Source organism: Equus quagga, chromosome 12 (genome assembly GCF_021613505.1).
Source record: "Equus quagga isolate Etosha38 chromosome 12, UCLA_HA_Equagga_1.0, whole genome shotgun sequence".
Taxonomy (NCBI): domain Eukaryota; kingdom Metazoa; phylum Chordata; class Mammalia; order Perissodactyla; family Equidae; genus Equus; species Equus quagga.
In genome coordinates this window covers 5051783-5075388 of record NC_060278.1, presented here as the reverse complement: position 1 = coordinate 5075388, position 23606 = coordinate 5051783, and the positions used below count along the sequence as shown (strand labels likewise).

The 23606-nt window shown below is 36.8% G+C and overlaps 1 protein-coding gene across 3 annotated transcripts in view; it reads left to right on the top strand.

The window, feature by feature from the left end:
- Positions 1–23606, top strand: part of ZEB1 (zinc finger E-box binding homeobox 1) — a 180322-nt gene that overhangs the window by 100756 nt on the left and 55960 nt on the right. For all 3 annotated transcript variants that reach the window (XM_046678976.1, XM_046678975.1, XM_046678974.1), the window contains exon 2: positions 21719–21919. In XM_046678976.1, coding sequence (XP_046534932.1) covers positions 21719–21919 — 201 coding nt within the window. The remainder of the gene's footprint in view (positions 1–21718; positions 21920–23606) is intronic.

Sequence of the window (23606 nt, the reverse complement as noted above, 5' to 3'; positions counted from 1 at the left end):
TTGTTGAAAAATGGGAAGTATATAGTGTTTATGATAATGACCATGCTCTGTGCTAGGCACTGTGTTTATGTGCTTTTAAATGCATTAGTTTAATCTTCATGGCAACCTCAGGAGGTAGATTTTTAGCGAAACTCACTGGATTTTGTGCCAGGCTCACAATTTTTTGTGTAACTAGACAAATTACTTAGCTTCTTTGGGTTTCAGTTTTCTCAAGTGTAAACTATGGGACGAGACTTATTTGCACATCCTTTCCAGGTTTAAAATTCATTAATTTAACATACATTTCACAGCAATATAATCCTTTCTTGATACATTATCAGAATACTCCACACTTTATTAGGAAGCCATAAAAACAATTACAAAATCATTAACATAAACTTTTTGAAACCTTTTAATGTCCCTTTCACTTTAAAATTCATTGATTCTACACATCTTTCACAGCACTTAATCTTTTATTGACATATTATCAGAACACTTTACACTTGACCAAAGACCTGATGATAAGCATGTGAACATAATGAAAACGTGAAGGGACATGGGCACTATTGCAGAGAGACGTAATTAATGATAAAGGAGAACAAAGGTTAGAACAAGAGTAAGAAAAAGTCAAGAACATCACCAAAACAATAGTGTTTTAATTTGTTCATTAGTTTAACAAAGTGAATTAATGTGTCTCTGATGCTTGAACTTAGACTACCAGAGTGAACAAGACAATGTCCTTGCCCTCACAGAGCTTACATTTTAGTGGGGAAGTATAGTGGGTAGAATAATGGCCTCCCAAAGATGCCCACGTCCTAGTCCCCAGAACCTGTGAATATGTTGCATTACATGACAAAGCAGAATTAAAGTAGCAGAATAAATTAGGGTTGCTAACAACTGGCCTTAAAATAGGGAGATTATTTTAGGTTGTCTCATTGGGCCCAATGTTAGGGTCTTTAAAAATGGAAGCAGGAGGCAGAAGAAGGATTAGTGTCAGAGTAATGTGATATGAGAAAGTCTCAACTGGCCATGGCTGGCTTTGAACATGGAAGGGGGCCATGTGCCAAGAAGTACATTTAGCCTCTAGAAGCTGGAAAAGGCAAGAAAATAGGCTCTCCTAGAGCCTCCAGAAGGACACAGCTCTGCCAACACCTTGATTTTAGCCCATTGAGACCTGTCTTGGACTTCTGATCTCAAGAACTGTAAAATAACAAATGCGTGTTATTTTAAGCCTCTTGAGTTGGTGGTATTTGTTACAGCAGCAATGGAAAACTAATATAGAGAGAAAGAAAATAAGTAACTAAACAAGATAATTACAGGTTGAATGCTTTGAAGGAAGTAAGCAGGATGATCTGAGTAAAGGGTGGAGCATGTTACATCAGGTGGTCATGGAAGGGTTCTTTGAAGCTATGGCATTGAAGCAGAGACATGAGGAAAAGAAAGAGCCAGCCATGCTAATAGCTGGGAACAGAACATTCCCGGCAGAGGGAAAGGCAAGGACAAGAGCTTAGAGTGGAGAAAGGATTGTCACGTACAAAGAAGAAGATCATTTAGTGAGAATGTGTAAGAATAGTGGAGACGAAGATGAGGTCCCGAACATGCAGAGCCTTGTAGGCCATGAGAAAACACGGAAAAGCCATTGAAGGCTTTCAAAAGGGAGAATGGCATAGTTTGCTTTATGTTTTGAAAAGAACTCTCTGGCTGCTATGTGGTAAATGACGACAAGGGAACCCACTGTAGTAGTCCAGAGAGGAGATGACAGTTGGAAATAGAGTAGTGGCATTGGAGATGGAGAGGTAGAACTGACAGGATTTGTTGATGGGTTGGATGTGAGTTCTGAAAAATTAGTAGGAATTTGGCAGTAGAGGAGAAAGGCAAAGGGGAAGCATGAAAGTACAGTGATTTCTAGAGAATGGAATGTATTGGGCAGACTGGTAGGAGGTAAAGATAAAGAGATAATTGAGGTCATAATGGTCACAGTTTAGAGACCTTTATTTGCCGTGCATAGGAGTTTGGAATTCATGGTATATGCATTGGAGAGCCATCAGAGTTTTAAACCAAAAGAATAAAGCAATCTCTGAACTGAGGCTTTGTGGCTATGTATGTCCTCCCTCCTTTCTCATTCTGATATAAAGACAAATAATAAGGATATTTAAAATTTTATTTTCTTAGATTCTGAGAAGTTCAGAAAGATTTGATTACGTACTTTCCAATGAAATGTTTAATGATTCATTGTGAATCCCTTTTTTTCTGTTTTGTTTGTTTTTGAGGATTCTTTTGCTCATTTGTTGGCTCTGATATTCTGCTTGCTTTGGAGAGGCAGTGTACATAGGTTCAGAGCATGGTCTCCAGAGCCACATGGCTTGGGCTGGCATCCTGGCTCCAGTACCAGCTGGTCTACTTTTGGCAAGTTATGTAACCTCTCCAAGTCTCAGTTTCCTCATTTACAAAATGAGAGTAATAATGATTCTTCATGTGGCTCTTGTAAGGATTAATTGATTCAATGCATTTAAGCACTGAATACTTAGTAAGTACTTCAAGTACTTCATGGGGCAGAGTTGGAGCAGGGTTGGTGCAGATCTACATAAGTGGCGTTTATTGATTTAACTTCTTTTTTTACCAGTAGTAGAAATTTGATGGGTCATAATTTCTTTAAAATACTTTAAACATACCCTTTTCTCTGTTTTTGTATATAGTATTAAAGTTTCCATTTATGTGTGTTTTTCCAAGAAAGTTCACTTCTTTTGCCACTAAGTCCATTTACTCTCTAAGGTAAAATTTACATGAAAATGTGAGTGTGATGAGTTCACATGATCTTCTGATTTATTGGATATTATTTATTTTCTGAATAGGTTCTGTCCAAAGATGAAATCATTCCAATTGCTTCTAAGATGAATCAAGTAAAACAAAACACCGGTAGTGCTTGGTACTACAATTCAAATCCATTTAACTTCCCAGAAACATATTTCCAATTTAAAAAAAGTACTCAGAATTTAATTTCTGCAGCACATAAGCAGGGTACAAAAGAAAGATTAGAGGGGGTGATGTCAGCAACATGGCCGAGTGAGCTGTTCCCTTCATCTCTCCCTCTTTTGAACTACAACTAAATGGGTACTCACTGACCAATGGAGGAAGCCCACACAGCACAGCAGGATGCCTGAGAGACACACGCAGCTATATATCTGAGGGTAGATGGACTGGTCCCTTGGGAAGTGGCGGAGATAGGTGAGCACAACCTGCTCTCCCCTGATAGCCCTGTGCACACACGCAAATGCTTTCCAACCTGGTGCAAGCTCCTGGAAAGTGGGAACACACAGTGGGGTGACTGTAAGAGGAGGAGGCGGTAACCCTTAGCCTGCACTCATGGCCTCTCTGCAGGTGGAGAGAGGGAGCCCACCAGGCCCCTGTGCTGTAAAGGAGCAGGCGTAGTCTGGGTCCCAGCAGGGAAGCCCAGCCCTCCAAGCTCTGTGGCCCCACGGACTGCAGATGGTAAACAGAGACCTCAGCAGATTTCCGCACTGGGGCAAACACTTTCCAGGCTCATGCAAGCACTTAGAGTGCAGCTGCACTCCCAAAGAGGGAATGGATGGACAGCTGCAGGAATAGGTGCAGCAGTTTTGAACCCGCATGCACTCACTTTCCTGGTAGGGAGGGGGAGCCCACTGTGCCCCAGGGCCGTCAAGGACCAGCCATAGCTCAGGTCCCAATGAGGAAGCCCTGCCCACCAAGCACAGAGGCCCCACAGACTGCAGATTGTAAACATGGACCTCAGCAGACTTCCATGCCAGGGCAAACACTTTGCAGGGATACGTGAGTGCTCACAGGGCAGCTGCACTCCCAAAAAGGGAACGTGTCTCGGCACTGCAGGAACAGGCAGGGTAGCTTTGAGCCTACTGCTGATCACTTTCTGGGGGGGGAGGGGGAGCTCAGAGCACTGCTGAGGCACTAAAGAGTGGCCCTAGCCTAGTGAGGAAGCTCCACCTGACAAGGACAGTCCACACAAGTGCCTGAATACATTCCCAGGCTGAGGAAAGCACCCGTAATATCCCCACAGCTTCCAGAAGATGGGGTGGGGCCAGAAACACTGCTCCTGCTCCCCTCTGGCAGTAACAAGGGGAATCTGCATCCTAAGAATACCACAAATGCCCCAACAAAAGATTAGTTCATCAAACACCATGAGAAACTCCAGCAACAATTCAGTCCAGAAGGAAAATGGCAGTTCTCCAGAAATCAACAGTGAAGACACAGAAATATAGAATCTAAATGACAGAGAATTCAAAATAGCCAGCACAAGGAAACTCAGTGACTTACAAGAAAACACGGAAAGACAATTCAAGGAGCACAGCAATAAAATGTATCTCTTCACCAAAGAGATTGAAACTATTAAAAAAAAAATCAAGCAGAAATTCTGGATATGAAAAACAATTAAAAATCTAGAATCATTAAGAAATAGAATTGATCTTATGGAGGAAAGAATTAATCTTCTTGAGGATAAAAATGTAGAAATTCTGCAGTTGGAGGAGGAGACAGAACTAAGATTTTTAAAAAAAATGAAGGGATTCTTTGAGAAATATCCAAATTTGAGAAATATCCCTTTGAGAAAGGGAAAGAAAGCATCAAAAGTAGTGATAAACACTTCAGCTTAGCCACAAACTCACAAAATTGAAAACAGAACAATATGTAACAGCAGTTAGTCAGAAGGGAGAGGAAAGAGAAAGGATAAGAGACTATAAGAAAATGCACTATCTCATTTCCAATATCTTTCATACAATCCTCACGGTAACCACTAAACAAAAAATCAGAGCAGAGCCACAATTCACAAAAAGAGAACTGAGAAATCCCTCTCAGAAAACTAACAAAATGAAATGGCAGTCAGAAATACAAAGGAAGAAAAACAGTGGAAACATAGAACAACCAGAAAACACGAGGTAAAGTGGCAGCATTAAGCCCTCTTACAACAATTATCTCTCTAAATGTAAATGGACTGAACTCTCCACTCAAAAGACACAGAGTAGTTGGATGGATTAAAAAACAAAACCCAGGGCCAGCCCTGTGGCCCAGTAGTTAAGTTCGTGCGCTCTGCTTCAACGGCCCGGGGTTTCACTGGTTCAGATCCTGGGCACGGACATGGCACCACTCATCAAGCCATGATGAGGCGGCATCCCACATGCCACAACTAGAAGGACCCACAACTAAAAATAATACAGCTGTGTACTGGGGGCGCTTTGGAGAGAAAAAGGAAAAATAAAATCTTTAAAAAAAAAGCAAAAAACAAGACCCAACAATATGCTGCCTCCAGGAAATACACCTCAGCTACAAAGACAAACATAGGTTTAGAGGGAAGGGATGAAAGACGATACTCCAAGCTAATGGCCAACAAAAGAAAGCAGATGTTACCATACTTTTATCAGACAAAGCAGACTTCAAGTTAGAAAAGACGATGAGAGACAAAGGGGGTAGTATTTAAATGATAAAAGAGATATTCCACCAAGAGGACATAACGATTATTAATATGTATCCACCTAACACAGGGTTACCAAGGTACATAAAGCAACTATTAACAGACCTAAAGGGAGAAGTTAACATCAACAGAATAATGGTAGGGGACCTCAACACCCTGCTTACTTCAATGGACAGATCATCCAGACAAAAAGTCAACAAGGAAATAGTAGATTTAAATGAAAGACTTGACCAGATGGACTTAATAGACATATATAGAACATTCCATCCAGAAACAGCAGAATATACATTCTTCTCAAGTGCCCATGGAACATTCTAAAAGATAGACCATATGTTGGGTAACAAGGCAAGCCTCAATAAATTCAAGAGGATTGAAATCATCCCACCCATCTTCTCTGACTACAATGCTATGAAGCTAGAAATCCACCACAAGAACAAAAGTGGGAAAGTTTGAACAACCACTGGATCATTGAAGAAATCAAAGTGGAAATTAAAAAATACTTGGAGACAAAAAAAAATGAAAGTCCAACATATCAACTCTTATGGGATGCAGCAAAAGCAGTCATAAGAGGGAACTTGGTAGCAATACAGGCCCACCTCAACAAGCAAGAAAAATCTCAATCTTAAAATGCACCTAACAGAGCTAGAAAAAGAACAGACAAAGCCCAAAGTCAGCAGAAAGAGGGAAGTAATAAAAATTAGTGCAGAAATAAATGAAATAGAGACTAGAAAAAACAGTAAAAAGGATTAAAGAAACTAAGAGCTGGTTCTTTGAGAAGATAAACAAAATGGACAAACCCTTAGCCAGACTCACCAAGAAAAAAAGAAAGAAGAATCAAATAAATAAAATTGGAAATGAAAGAGGAGAAATTACAACCGATACTGGAGAAATACAAAGGATTATAAGAGAATACTATGAAAAACTAAATGCCCACAAATTTGATAACCTAGAAGAAATGGATGAATTCCTAGACTCATACAACCTCCCAAAACTGAATCAAAAAGAAACAGAAAATCTGAACAGACCAGTCACAAGTACAGAGATTGAAACAGTAATCAAAAGCCTCCCAAAAAGCAAAAGGCCAGGACCAGATGGCTTCTCTGGAGAATTCTGCCAAACATTCAAAGATTTAGTACCTATTCTTCTCAAACTATTCCCCAGAATTGACGATGGAACACTTCCTAACACATTCTATGAGGCCAACATCACCCTGATACCAAAACCAGACAAGGACAACATGAAGAAGGAAAACCACAGGCCAATATCACTGATGAACTTCGATGCAAAAATCCTCAACAAAATGTTGGCAAACCACATACAGCAATACATTAAAAGAATCATACACCACGATCAAGTGGGATTCATTCCAGGGATGCAGGGATGGTTCAACATCCTCAAATCAGTCAATGTGATACAGCACATTAACAAAATGGGGAATAAAAAATCACATGATCATCTCAATAGATGCAGAGAAAGCATTTGACAAGATTCAACATCCATTTATGATAAAAATTCAATAAAATGGGTATTGAAGGAAAGTACCTCAAAATAATAAAGGCTATATATGATGAACCCACAGCTAACGTCATATTTAATTGCCAAAAAACTGAAAGCCATCCCTCTGAGAACAGGAACAAAACAAGGATGCCCACTCTTGCCACTCCTATTCAACATAGTACTGGAGGTATTGGCCAGAGCAATTGGGCAGGAAAAAGAAATAAAAGGAATCCAAATTAGAAAGGAAGAAGTGAAACTTGCATTATTTGCAGATGATGTGATTCTATATATAGAAAGCCCTAAAGAATCCACCAGAAAGCTACTAGAAATAATCAACAACTACAGCAAAGTTGCAGGGTACAAAATCAATTGTAAAAAACCAGTTGCATTCCTATACACTAACAGTGAACAAGCAGGGAAAAAAAATCAAGAATACAACCCCATTTACAATTGCAACCAAAAGAATAAAATACCTAGGAATAAACTTAACCAAAGAGGTGAAAGACCTGTACACTGAAAACTGTAAGTCATTACTGAAAGAAATTGAGGAAGACATAAAGAAATGGAAGGATATTCCATGTTCATGGGTTGGAAGAATAAACATAGTCAAAATATCCATACTACCTAAAGCAATCTGAAGATTCAATTCAATCCCAATCAGAATCTCAGTGACATTCTTCACAGAGATAGAACAAAGAATCCAAAAATTTATATGGAACAACAGAAAACCCAGAATAGCCAAAGCAATCCTGAGAAAAAAGAACAAAGCTGGAGGCGTCACAATCCCTGACTTCAAAACATACTACAAAGCTATAGTAATCGAAACAGCAAGAACTGGCACAAAAACAAACAGATCAATGGATCAGAATTGAAAGCCCAGAAATAAAACCACACATCTATGGACAGTTAATCTTTAACAAAGGAGCCAAGAACATACAATGGAGAAAGGAAAGTCTCTTCAATAAATGATGTTGGGAAAACTGGACAGCTACATGCAAAAGAATGAAAGTAGATCATTATCTTGCTCCATACACAAAAATTAACTCCAAATGGATTAAAGATTTGAATGTAAGCACTGAAACCATAAAAATCCTGGAAGAAAATATAGGCAGTACGCTCTTTGACCTTGGTCTTAGCCACATCTTTTCAAATACCATGTCTTCTGAGGTAAGGGAAACAAAAGAAAAAGTTAACAAATGGGACCACATCAGACTAAAAAGCTTCTACAAAGAAAAGGAAACCATCAACGAAATGGAAAGACAACCCACCAACTGGGAGAAAATATTTGCAAATCATTTATCAGACAAGGGGTTGATATCCAAAGTATATAAAGAACTCACACAACTCAAAAACAACAAAAAACAATCTGATCAAAAAGTGAGCAAAGGATATGAACAGACATTTTTCAAAGTAAGATATACAGATGGACAACAGGCACCTGAAGAGATGCTCAACATCACTAACCATTAGGGAAATGCAAATCAAAACTACAATGAGATATCACCTTACACCAGTCAGAATGGCTGTAATTATCAAGACCCCAAAACAACAAATGTTGGAGAGGATGTGGAAAAAGGGAACGCTCATACACTGCTCGTGGGAATGCAAACTGGTGCAGCCACTATGGAAAAAAACAGTATGGAGATTCCTCAAAAAACTAAAAACAGAAATATCTTATGACCCAGCTGTCCCACTACTGGGTATCTACCCAAATAACTTTAAATCAACAATCCAAAGTAACATTTTTACCCCTATGTTCATTGCAGCACTATTCACAATAGCCAAGACATGGAAATAATCCAAATGCCCATCGACTGATGATTGGATAAAGAAGATGTGGTATATATATACAATGGAATACTGCTCAGTCATAAAAAAAGACAAAATCATCCCATTTGCAACAACATGGATGGACCTGGAGGGTATTATGCTAAGTGAAACCAGCCAGACAGAAAAAGACAAACACCATGTGATTTCAGTTATATGCGGAATATAAACAAACACATGGACAAAGAAAATAGTTCAGTGGTTACCAGGGGAAGGGGGGTGGAGGGTGGGGACAGGGGGTAAAGGGGAGCACTTATGTGGTGACAGACAAGAAATAACGGAGAACTGAAATTTCACAGTGATGTAAACTACTATGAATCTCACTTAAAAAAAAGGGTTAGATAGGGAACAAGGAGGTAGGGAATCCTGTAGTATTTATTTTCTACATCACTCTTAATTTAGCATTTAATTATTTACTGTCACATTTCTCTATATAATATTTAATGTATTTCACCCATATTTTATAACTTGCACATGTGTCAGAAGCAGAGACTGTATAATGTCTTCATTCTACCTTCTGAAGCACTTAGGTCATGCTAATATGATAACTCACAAGCTTGTAACGTCTTGTACTGTGTATAAGGTCTCAATAAAACTAAACTTTAATTACCTATAAGTTGTTTTGTTTTTCATGCTTCATTAAGGAATAAATTCAAATTCAAATACTATTAGTATTATCCTTGTTCTTCCATGTCTAACCAATAGAGGAATAGAGGACTTTCCTTACAAAGCTAGACTCAGGAATTAGTACCCCACATTGAAATTTGGTCTGCAGGAAAGCTTCCAAAGAGAGGGTCCCCTTCACAGCCTGTTTCTGTTTACTTCTCTTACACTTTCCTTCCCCATTGTGAACACTGGTGGCCAGCACATAGCTAACAGTTTTAAATTATACACACTGTAGTACTAACTTAAAGGAACCTGAGAATGAGAGGAATTAGGATAACATTTTTGTCCTCTTCCTTCCCCTTATATTTCATAATGAGTTCAGCTACGAATCAGTGAGTCTCAAAACGAGTCAGGGAAAAAGGTACCTTCTGGGATTGGTAAATGACAAAATATTTCTTAAAACTTTTTTTGTAAGTTGAGAAAAGCTTAGAATTATGCCAACTCCTATAGCAGAAGCTATCAAACATCTGATTGTGTGTGTAGGTATACGTGTGTTGCTGTACCTGTACTTGGGGGATATTAGTCGCCTTTGACAAGGGAAAGCATATGCTCACCACAAGGCCTTCCTCTAGGGCATCTGTGCAGTACGTTTGCAGCCACCCTCAGCACTGACAAGAAGGAGCAGAGGTCACTTGTCTTGTTTGCAAGTATTACCTTCCTTTTCATTTTACATAACTTCACACTTTATATAGCCGTGAATGGAAAAAGTGAGTGTTATTCATGCTTTAAAACAGACTGCCAGGACTGGCCCAGTGGCATAGTGATTAAGTTTGCACACTCCACTTCGGCAGCCCAGGCTTCACCAGTTCAGATCCTGGGCACAGACCTACACACTGTTGATCAGTCCATGCTGTGGCAGCGTCTCATGTCCAAAAAAGTAGAGGAATATTGACACAGATGTTAGCTCAGCAACAGCCTTCCTCGCCAAATAAATAAAATAAAACAGCTGTCTTTCATACATAAGAAAAATAGAGTTTATTGTCTTCTATGAGAACTTAAATTGTTCATTTCAAAATCCATAAGACGTATATTTACAACAGAGTATCTATTTTATTCTTGTGTCATTTTAACCTTTGATTATTTTTAAAACTTCAGTATATTGATTGTTGTTTCTAATTATACCTCCTATATATTGTTATCAAAATTCAAATAATATAAAAATATTTTTTAAATGTTCCCTCCGATCCCAGTTCAATTTTCTAAAGTTCACCACTAACAACAGTATTTTGAATATTATTTCAGACTTTTTCCCTCCAAATGTAAAATTTATCTTTAAAAAAATTTTCAAGTAATATAAACATTTAAACAGTATGGAAGGAATAAAATAGAAAAAACAAGTCAGTCTTTCATCACCTCATTTCTTCATTTGTATGTCTTTCTAGACATTACCGTTTATTATTCAGGTACATATGTGTATACTGTGTGTCTTCATTTTCTGCAAGAATGGGATCAAATTATTTTAGAGGACTCCTGCCTATATCAGTACAAAGGGATATATCTTGGGTGGCTATTTAGGTTGTTTGTAATTAAAAACAAGTTTGCAGATAAACATATGTATGTATATTTGCAATGATGTGTAAGTTAATTTGTAGGATAGATGCCAAGAAATTGCTGAGTCAACAGGTAAATGTTTAAATTTTGATAAGCATTGCTGAATTAACACAACGACATGTGAGAGAGTACTCATTACCTTAACCCTTATATGTACCATGTGTTACTGGGACCTTTTTGGGGGCCAATTTATTATGCAAACATCATTTATTGAGCAGTTATTACTTATGGACAGTGTTCTACATGCAGGGGGCCCAGCAGTGAACAAAACAGAAAAAAATCCTGCCCATGTGGAATTTACATTCTAGTGAGAAGAGACAAGAAAAAAATAATAAAATATTATGGCAGTTAGTGGTAAGTATTTTAAAAAGAAATCACAGGAGGGAGTGGGGTGTGCTCTTATGGTGGGGGAGGTCTATAAGTTTAAGTAGAGTAGTCATAAGTGGCCTCAGTAAGGAGTGAAGTTGAGCTGTGCATGAGGAGCATTCCAGGTGGAGCAACATGAAGCACAAAAGCCTTGAGGCAAAAGGCCAGTGTATCCGGAATGGAGTGAGCAAGTGTAAAGTGGAAGACGAAGTCTGAGAGAGAATGGTTGAATGGGAGCCAGCTCATGAAGGTCATTTGGATTATAGTGAATAAGGTGGGAAGCTATTAGATGGTTTGAGCCGAGGAGTGACACGATCACTCTAATACTTTAGAAGGACTGCTTTGGCTGCTTATTGAGAACTGACTATAGGAAGGCAAAGGTGGAGGCAAGAAGACCTGGTAGGAGTCAATTACAATATTCTGGGTGAGATATGATGGTGACTTAGAGCAAGGAGGTTGTGGGGTGGGGGGTAGGGGAGTAGTTAGTGGTAAGTGGTCAAAGCTAAATAAATTTTACAGTATTTCTCTCTAGATTAGATGTGGGGTCTGAGAGAGAAAAAGGAGTCAAAACTGACATGAAGATTTTTGGCCTGAGCAACTGGAAGATATCGAGGAGGCAATTGGGTATGCAAGTCTGGAGCTCAGAGAAATTTGGGCCGGTATATAAAGCAGGGAGTCATCAAATGGTATTGAGAGTCATGAGACACATTGAGGTCCGGGAGATGGAGGAAAGAAACGAAAGCCAGCAGTCAGTGACTTAGGAGGAAAACCAAGGGAGTCAAAAGAAGAGATTGTTTAGAAAAGGAGCGAGTGATAGATCATGGCAAATGCTGCTAGTAGGTCAAATAAGATGACTGATAATTGTCATTGGATTTAACAATGTAAAGATCCTTCACAAACGTGGCATAAACAATTTTGTGACTGGAATGGGTTTAAGAGGGTATAGGAAGAAACAAATTGGAGACAAGTGTGGGCAACTTTTTCAAGAAGCTTTGCAGTAAAGGACGACTGAGGTATAGAATTTGGAAAAGTAAGATTTAATCAGAATAAGGGTTTAGCCAGAATAGGGGTTTTGAAGTCAGAGAAAGGCAAGAAAGTTGAGAGTGTATTTAAGAAGTGATGATAACAATATAGGATTAAAGCAGATATTTCTTTAATTAGTGAGGATGAGCATCTTGGTACAGTTTAATGGCCTTTCATGTGTTATTGTTTTTTTAATGTGAATTGCCTTTGCATATTCTTACTGGGTAGTTCATCTTTTTTCTCATGGATATTTAAGAACTCTCTGTATAATAAAGAAATCAGCCTTTGGTAACGTGTATTGCAGATTTTTTTCAGTCTGTCATTTGTCTTTTACCTGAATTTTTTTCTATTTACAATCATGGGTTTCAAGTCATGCTTTCAACAGCCTTGCTTGTTCCAAGTCTGTAGAAGGATTTGCCTATACTTTCTTCTGTTGCTTTTATGGTTTCATTATTTTTAATTGAAGTCTTCGGTTCCTGTAGATTTCGTTTGGTTGAAGTTGTGAGGTGGGAATCTGATTAGCAAGAGTATCATATGTTTGAGGGATCTGGATTCTGTTCCAGTATGTTGATTGTCTCCTATCCCAGTACCGGTATAAATCTGTTTCCTTTTCTGTAGCTTTGAGATACATTTTCTATCTGATATGGCTAGTCTATGTTTTCCTGCCACCACCATCACTATTATTTTTCTGAATTTTCTTTAATAATTTTGTGTTTATTTTCCAAGAAAATAATAATACCAGCAATATGTATTGAGCATTTATGTGCAATACTATGTTAAGTTTTTTGCATATAATTATTTTCATCATTATGACAACCCTATTAACGACATACTATTATTCTTCCCATCATAGAGATAAGCAAACTGAGGCGTGAGAATATTAAGTAGCATGCCCAGGGTGACGTGGCTGTACATGGTGAGCTGTGACTTGAACCAGGCATTCTGACTCCTGAGACTGTGCTCTTAGCTCTCCGTATAAACTTGAGAGTCATTTGGTCTAAATAATTTAGATTTAGAATTTAAAATATCACGTTAGTATTTGGATCAGAATTCTGTTGAATTTATAGATTTTTTTTAGGTAGAATTGACATCTTTACAATATGAAATCCTTCTATCCAAAAACGAGTTGTATCTTTTCGTTTATTCAAATCTTCTTTTATGGCCCTCAATGGAATGCTAAAGTTTTCTTTATATAGGTCCTGCATGTTTCTGTTTTTGCCTTCATGTGTTATCTTTTGAGTTGCTATTATTAATAGAATTTTTCTTATGTTTTTAGCAGGTTATTGTTGGTTTATTGGAAAGCTATTGATTTTTCCTGTTGAATTCATAATTAGTCATTTACCAGATTTTCTAATTGCTAATAGTTTTTTCAGTGATTTTTCTTGAATTTTCCATAAACATCATCATATCACCTGCAAGTAATAATTTTGCTCTCTTTTCCAGTATTTGTGCTTTTTCTTTTGTTCTTTTTAGAAATTAGCTTGTTCTTTTAGAGTACTGTTAACTAATAATGACAACAGTAAATGTCTTTATCTTATAAATATCTGTGATGCATAATCATTTATTATGATACTGACTTCATAAATATGATTTTTATGAAAAAGTATCTATCAGCAAAGAATAGGGAATTTTATCAGATGCCTTTCAGTGTCTATAGAAGTCATATGGCTTCTCCTTTACTGTGTTAATATAGTGAACTCTTTTATACATTTCCTAATGTTGAATAATACTCACTTTATTCTTTTAATGTACTACTGGATTTCATATTTTATTTAGGATTTTTTTATTAATGATCACAGTAAGACTGAGTTTATGAGAGTGTGTGTGTGTGTCTGTGTGTTTGCATGTGCATGTGTGTTCTTCCTCAGATTTTAGTTGACTGTTCTTATGCTGTCTTCATAGAAAGAATTTAGACTCTCTTCACTTTCTTCTCTCTTTAAAAAGCAACAGAATTAATAGTCCTTTGAAGATCGGAAGAAATTCACCTGGGAAAACATCTGGTACTTTTTGGGTGATTAATTATTTGATATCTTCCTAAATTTATTTTATGCTCTGTCTGCCTTTGCTGTCTCTTCTGTAATTTTATAAATTCTATAAAATAATAAATATAGTTAAAATCATTTATATTTTCCTAGAAAGTTATTTCATCTAGGTTTTCACATTTATTTGCTTGGATTTGTGCAAAATATTTATAAAGTCTCTTAAATTCCTTTATTGTTGTAGTTACATATCTATTTGCATTTTAATATTAAATATTTGTGCCTCACAACTTTTTCTAGGATCAAGTGGGCTAGCGATTTATCTTTTATTTTACTGATATTTTTTCTTTTTTTTTTTGATGCAGAAGTTGGCCCTGAGCTAACATCTGTTGCCAGTCTTCCTCTTTTTGCTTGAGGAAGCTTGTCCCTGAGCTAATGTCTGTGCCAATCGCCCTCTTTTTGCTTGAGGAAGATTGTCCCTGAGCTAACATCTGTGCCGATCCTCTATTTTTTGTATGTGGGGTGCCACCACAGCATAGCTGGATGAGCGATGTGTAGGTCCACACCCAGGATCCTACCCTGCAACCATGGGCTGCCAAAATGGAGCGTGCAACTTAACCACTACACTACCGGTCCAGCCCCTATTTTATTGATTTTTTTAAACATCTGGCTTTTGGATTGATTTATCAATTATAGGTATTCTCTACTTTTGGACTCCATAATTTCTACATTTGTGCTTTTAATTCCATCTTCACACTTAACTTGGGTTTTGTTCTACTGCCTGTATTCCATAAGTAACAAGTCATAGAAATTAAAAACCATCTTTTTTAAACATGCAGATTTTACCTATGAAGAAAACATTAATTATTGATTATTTAGTGTGAGTTATTTTAGTCCAGATACTTTTCTCACACACACTAAAGAACCACCTGTTTCTGGGACTGAATTTAGTTTAGTCTGCTGAGAACTTCGCTGTTTAATTGTTTGATCTGCCTCTTTGTGAGTTGTACTAACACTAGCTGAAATAAGCTCACTGAATGAGGGGGGAGTTTTGGTAAGGCAGAGAAAGGGAAAGGCAGTTTGGGATAGCTCTTGCTGGGGGCAAACAGACACAGGACCTATGGAGAATGGGAGAAAGGCCAGCATAAGAACCGAGAGAATACCCACGACAATCCCATAAATACCGAGTCATTTTTGTGTAATGAGCAGGGAGAAAATCAGAGCTGGGCTTCTGTGCATGGCAGCAGCCCTCTCCCTGCCTTTGCCTATCAGTTTCCATTCTATTAATAGCTTGTGCTATCTGAAGGCAGCAAAAGCCACCAACCCTTTTGTGGGGATAAATTTCAGAATCACTGACTTTCATTGAAGTTATGTTTTTCAAATTATTTTGAAAATGTAAAAAGAGCTTATGATTATTGTTCAATTTAATAGACACCTTAAATTAAGAAAGATTTTATCTGCAGGGGGATTAAAAAACTTCCCCCCAAAATGTGCTGAACCATGAGTATTTATTAAAACCTAACATGTTCATAGTTCTTGGAGCACTCTTAAAATCATCATGATGCCTATTTCTAGAAGACTTAAATTTAAATTAGATAACGTATGCATTGTATATAATAAATAATATTACTTATATGTTATATTAAATATGCATATTATTACATCATTACCTTTATTATACAGTAAAATACATATAGGTAGTAAGTTAATATTATCTGTAAATTAGGTCAAAAACCGGATTAACAAATATTTACAGTATGTACTGAGCATACTATTTATGGACAACATAAGCTCCTGTTCCTGAGGTAGTAGTATTTGCAGAAGTTTTCTCTTAGCCTATGAGTTGTCAAATGACCTGTCCTTTCCATTTTGTTTGCTGATTTACCTGTTTCTTGTCTAGTTATCATTGCAGTTTTATCTTCATTTTCCTGAATTGTTAATCACACTTAAGTATACTGACATTTCTTCCCTGAGAATAAAGGAAGTATAGCCCCATGTTCACTTCAACAAATACTTCTATACCTACTATGTAGGAGGCAGCGTGCCAGGGACTTTCTTCAGGATACAAACAATATATTAAGTGATGATGTTATTTTTGTCCCAACTGATGTTAAAGAATAATGGAAATACTTGCTTAGTGTGTCCACCTTTATCTTCATATTTTACAGTACTCATGCCTAAATTGTGTTGTTCGCAACATAGTGCTAACATTTCTAAAATATTCTGTTACTTACTCGAATTATAATCCCTTACTCTGGAGAACATGACTTGAAGCGTATCAGTTTTTCTAGGTTTTCTTGAGTTGTAACCGTGGGTTAGTCTGATGTATATGGAGCAGTGTGTTAGAAGGAATCTGATAGTTTTTAGGGATCAGTCTCACTGTCTTTCCTAAGAAAAATTATATCTTTCTTTTCTACCAAGCAGTGAGTCTGTGTTTGGGAGTTTGGTAGAAATGAGTGGGACGTAGTTAAGCATATATTAGTGGAATGATGTGAGCAGAACCTTCTCTGGAAAGAAAAATGCCTTTGTGCGCCTGAAAACATAGCAAAACAAGGCCTGAGCCTGTGCCTTTAATGGACACATGCCACAGCAACCACCTGCCAGGAGTCCGAGACCTGCAAGTTAAATCTTCCTCTCCGCCTCCCGCCCGGCCTCAGTCTCTTTCCCTGCTTGGGCCTAAGCTGCTAGTCAGAGCCCCACACACAGTATATGGTAGGTGTTTTACTTAGAGAGCATTTAGATGATCTTGCTCTTATCTTATGGACTGAAGGTGAGGTTGTATTGACCTTTTTCTGAATTGTGTTCCTCTAATTTATCTAGTTCTTTCATTATAATTGTACATTACCTACGAAACATGTTTACATGGAAGTTTAGTGTGTTTGATGTGGTGTTACGTGCAATCGATGCTGAAAATAATACGCTATGTGGAAGTCTTTTAAAGGTGTATTGACTATAATTGATGATATTAATCCATGGTATACTGTTTCTCATATTATTATAGAGCCTAATGGTTAAAATTCTTTAGCCATTTGAAAATGTTTTTAGTGGGAAATTGTTAAGTATGGAATTATAGGGCCCCAGAATAGGCTAGACACAAAAATAGAAGTTTAAGAAAATTTATTCATTAGTGCAACAATTTTCATTCAGGAGGGTTTATACATAGTGGTTAAAGTATATGGGCTGTGGAATCAGGCAGACCAGGATTTGAGTCCAGCTCTATAACTTAATAGCTATATAACCCCAGACAAGTTACTCAGCTACTCTTTTTCTGTTGTTTGTCTATAAAAAGGAGATATAATCGTACCTACTTCTTAGGAGTCATAAAGATTCAATGAGATGATGATGATGACGATAGTAGCAAACACTTCTATAGCCTTTACTGTGTGCCAGACACTGATCTAAGTGCAACGCATCTTGAAGTCAGTCGTTCGGTCCTCACAGCCTCCCTATGCAGCAGACACTGTCATATCTGGCATTAACTGTTGGCAAGTAATACCAACAAGAACTACATCAAGAAGTCAGTGTGTCCCTGACAGGGAACCACATTCTCGTGACAATAAGAATGCATTGAAAATGTTACCATTTTCTATTGAAATTTAAATTCATATTGTGTTAGAAATTATATTTAAAGATTTTAAAAACTGTTTACCTTTTCTATTTTCCTTTATCTTTGCTTTCTTGAAGTTTTTATTGTTTTAATTAAAACTCAGAACCAAGAGGTGATGATCACCTGTGATTAAGAATATACCACTCTTTAGACAAACTATATTTTGTTATATTTTTTAGCCAAAGGTTAAATAGTGTGGCAGTATGGAGATAGATGGGCAGACAGTTGAGGTAACTGACACTGTCATTGGCTACTAGAATTTAACAAGGGCCTGCCTTATTCTCTGTGCTTTTGGTGCTGGTGCTTTATTTTTAAAATTAACTCTGCAGCTCCATGAAAGGATAGATCCAGAAACACAGGATGCTTGCCTGTTATCTAAGTTACGATAATCAATATAAGCGATTTTTACTGCTTTTTCTCTCAGCTAAGTGACTGTGAAGCAGAAGACAGTGAAAAGCCCTGGAAAATAGTTATTGGTTGTTCTTCCATTTGAGTCAATAAAATCTGTTGCCTTTTTGGATTTTTCAAGTTTTATACCACATATTCAAAACATGCTTTGGGAATACTCACTAGATTACTATAAAATATATGCCGTCTCTCTGTTTTGTGTATTTGACTTACAATCTTCCGTACCACAATGGCAGTATACTGGGGGACAAGAAGGAGTTTTGCTAGAGTGCTAGAAAGGGACAGGTATTCCTGAAGAGTACTTTGGGCTATGGTTGACTCAGGCAGAATAAAACACCTGCAGCTCAGGGTAAAAAGAACTTAGCAAAAACTATGAAGCATGCAAGTGAATATTTGAACCATAATGTATAAATGTCTTAAAGCTCAATTATTGGAAAATTTTCAAACCCAAAATATTCTAAATATAAATGTGTTAAATATACGATCTAGGGTTAACCAAGCAACCTATGACAACTAACAAAATTGATAATGACAAAGCTAAACTCCAGTTTTACATCATTAAAAGGCAAGAATAGGACCAATGTAAAATCATGGCCAACTCAAGATTCTGAAAAAGCATTAAAACCTCCTTTCACAAGATAGTAGGAATTTCAATTCTCCATGCATGTCCAAGCATAGTGAGAGCTTTGCACTAAGCCAGATCTGACATGGTGGCCAGATCTATTGGGATACATAATTAAGTAATCCTCAGCTGTATTTTAATTTTAGTTTATGGCATATAAATGACTTTATATACCATACCAACTTTAAATGACTTTAATGAGTCATTCAGTAGGTTACTGATAAGGAGCCCTTGAGAGTAAAAATGAAAGTTAATAGCATTGTGCATCATTTGCCAGCAAGATTCCTCATTCAGAAAGAAAAAAAAAAATACACACACACACACATATTTGCATCTTACTCTCAGTTAAAAACTCATCAGGAAACCCTTGTTCCAACTATGGACCAACCTTTGAAAATCATTCCCGTTACCCACACACACAATTTCACAATTTACTCTGCTCATAGTGTGGCCAGGGTACAAGGAATTCCCCTTGTTTCCATACCTATCTACTTAATAAGTTTTCCTTTTGATTCAGCAGTTCCACCCCTACTAATATATCTGACAAGTGTATTTAAGGAATGACCAAAGACATATTTACCAAAAAATGTGTTATGACGTTGTTGCTAATCCTTAAAAACTGGAAACAAACTGAATTTTATCCATAGGTGATTGATTAAATTATTTCTGTACAGTGAAATGCTGTGTAGCCATCAGAGGAAAATGAGAAAGCTCCACATATACTGACATAGAAAAGTTTCCAAGATATGTTACTAAGTGCCAAAAAAACTAAGTGGCAAACAGTATAATGTGATCCCATATGTGTGTATTTGAATATACATACATAGATTTACATATAGGATTTATATTAAATATAAGATATATATGTGTGCAAGGTGAGGTCTATGTTATAATTAAATAGGATAGGTATATAAAATGTTTAGTGTCATGCCTACCTAGTGCATAAATTAATAAATTTTGCTGTTATTATCTTTAAAGAAGGAGTTAAGGGGAAAACTGGGGAAGCTTGTACTAATTTTATATGTTTTTTACTGTCTGAATTTTTTTAACAATGAACGTGTATTAGAAAATGGTTTGCTCTTGGGAAAAGATCTGGAAAAATGTATTCACACTAAAGTATTAATGACACAAGACAATATTTTTCTTCTGACACAAGATTTTGAAGAATTCCTAATGTGGGCAAAAGGGTAACTCCAGTAATTTTTAGACAGAGGGGTCTTCCCAAGGTCTATCAAAGCAGTTTTGGAGATATGGGCTATTCTCACCTTGACATATAAGTCCATACTTTGGATTGTATTTATTCCTTCATGTTCTCAGAGATGTGTGTGTGTGTGTACTTATGTGGGAAGGGGGATGTGTATGCATATCGTTTAAGCACTTACGTGATTATCTTCTTTCAAGAATGGTTGGAAAATTTAAGGAAGAAATGGAAAGAGTAACTGAAAGTAACTATTGCTCAGTTATCTAAACAAAGCAGAGCTTCCTTTTTCTCCTTTCCTCTCATTCTTATCTTATCAAGTAAGAATCACCTGGAAATAGTTGAAAAGAGGTATTTCAGTGACCATATCCAGTGAGGCACTAAGAAATTTATCCCAAGTGATTATTACAAGGACTCTGAAGGAAAATGTTAACTATGCCATGTTATTTGTTTTAGAGATTTTTATTACCAACTGTTACTCATGTTTCTAGGAGCTGTAGTAATTCAATAATTATATATCTTTATAAAAGCTACTATTAAGTTTTATTGAAGCTCCTCTAAAAATATGGAACAGGTGCCCATTTGAAAACTTCTAAATGTCAGTTATTTTTCTCAGAATGACGTAGTTGCATACCAACATTACTTAAATCATGCCTTAATTATGTACAAATTTAGCTAAATTGGTTGATTATTTCTAAAGTCAGTGTGGGATTAATATGAAATGCATGGACCTAATTGACAACTTGAAAATGCTTTTCTTATGGTAAATTTGATGATCTATTGCTATTTTATTAGCAGAGATAGACTCTTTTCTTACATTATAATGCTGTAAAGATTTGAAGCCCTAGTTATACATAAGCGGTATCATATGGAATAAACTCATTATGATTGAGGAGAATGTTTAATGTAGTGTTTAAGATCACAGAATATGGAAGCATACCACTAGGGTTCAGATCCTGGCCCTGAGGCTTCCTAGCTGAATGATTGTAGACAAGTTACTTACCTTCCTTGTGTCTTGGTTTCCACTTCTGTAAAACAGGGATACAAGTAGTAAATGATAGATACTCTATTTCATAGGGTTGCTATAAGATTGCTGTAAGAATTAAATGAATTACTGTTTATAAAGTACTTGTAGATACAGTAAGTACAGTAGGCCCTCTGTATCGGTGAGTTTCACATTCGCAGATTCAACCAACCGCAGAACCCACAGATACGGAGGGCCGACTGTATTCATTGTACTACGCCATTGTATTTGAGTATCCGCGGATTTTGGTATCCCTGGGATATCCTGCAACAAGTCCACTGCGGACACCAAGGGACAACTGTGTTCAATAAGTGTACTAGTATTATTTGCCATTTTGGCCATCTCTTATCTAGTAAGTGCCATGTGTGTTGTCAGATAATGGTCTAAAATAAAATGTTATTGAGTTATAATCTATTTCAAGTACTTTTTAAAGTTTCTATTTTACTTAAGTGTAAAAACTGATTTTTGTACTAGTTGATTTTGATTATTTCTTTCTTGTTTGTATTACAGTTACAAATTATAATACTGTGGTAGAAACAAATTCCGATTCAGATGATGAAGACAAACTCCATATTGTGGAAGAAGACAGTATTACAGATGCAGCAGATTGTGAAGGTGGTGTGCCAGAAGATGACCTGCCAGCAGACCAGACAGTGTTACCAGGGAGCAGTGAAAGAGAAGGGAATGCTAACAGCTGCTGGGAGGATGACGGTAAGTGTAATTTTTTTTGTAATAGTCTATCCTCTTGATTCTTTTTAAAATATATATTAACCGAAAAGATAAATTAGATGAAAAGTTTTAAATAAACATTAAATTTGTCTATTAATCTACAGAAGGTGCTCTTCTACTTACCTTCTGTATGAAGCAGTATAATACAGTTATTTTAACCATTTGTACCAGGCATATAATATATTGAATTTTAGTAGTTGTTTTAACCAGATGAACTTTCCATAATCTGTTGATATAATTGAACCTACCTTTAATTTCATATTGTGACCGTAAAAGAAGAATCCACTTAGAAACCAACAAATTATCTTTTTGTACAATAAAATTAGAATATAATTCAATGTGCAAAAAATCCCAAAAACGGGTAAATCATGGGAGTATTTTTAGTGTTTGTAAGTCTCACTCTCTCTTTATATATATAAATATATATACACACACACGCAAACACACACATACACAGACTTATGGGATTCTCGTATATGTTTGAATCCTATAAGTACTGTGATTCTTTCGGTTTAAATTTTTACTCAGCTAAAATTTTTACTTTCACTGAAGTGAAGTAAGGTTGAATGGAAGGAGCAGTGAAAATAAGGAGCTGCTCTACCTACTGCCCTTTCAGTGAGTAAACATGGAATGTTTAACCTTTTTCCTCATGTGTCAAATGAAGAAATTGGACTATAGTCTTTTCTTCCAGCTCTAAAATTCCTCTTTTCTACTTTTCCTAATAAACTAATTAAATTATTTGGCCTGTCTTGTCAGGGTTTAAGCAACAGTGGTATAAAAACAAAAGATGTTGAAGTGGCAGGTGTTGTGAATTGGATTGGGGATCAGGAACAGGGGCATCAGCAGAGGCAAAGAGGAGCATGCAAAAGGTCAAATTCAAGGTCAGTCAAAGGAGAAGCTGCCCAGCAAGAGTTCAACTTCAGGGAGCTCCTCTAAACAAGATATCAAAACTCAGGCTAGACAATCTAGGGAAATGGGTCAGGTATGCAGGTCAGAGAATCTAGATAACCAAAGATAGAAGCTTAGGTACAAGTCCAAGCAGGAGGAACTGGGTAGCAGTAGTTAGGATTTCTATAACGGGGCAAATTTTATAGCTAACAAAGGACTTTTGATATCATGTAATCAGCCCCCTCATTTTATAGCATTGTTCATTTGTCCATTCAGCAAACTCTGCAGGAATGGGGTTGCAAACTTACATAAGACTGTCTCTGTATGAAAAGTGCTTATAACTTAATGAGTGAAAGAGGGAAATAAGTCACAAATACATTATAATTTGATGTAGGTGTAAATTCAGTTATGTGGAAGCGTCAAGGAGGAACATCCAAATCAGAGAAAGGAGGAGAAGTCCTAGAAGAATTTCTTAGTGAAACAGTGTTGGTCTTGAGTTATAAAGGACCAATAGAGGTTAATTAGGCAAAGACAGGGAACAGAAGGTGCTTCAAGAAGAATAAGTAACATGAGTGAAGCCACAGAGGTTTGAATAAACGGTGTTTGCAGAAAATGAGATCAGAGAAGTAAACAAGGGAAAGAATGGGAAGGGCTTTGCATGCGAAGTCAAGGAATCTGAACTTTATCCTGGAAGCTGTGAGAAGAACATCATTGATGTGTACTTTAGAAATAAGTCTAGTAGCAACATGGAAAAAGAATTTTAGAGGGAAAGAGTCTAGAG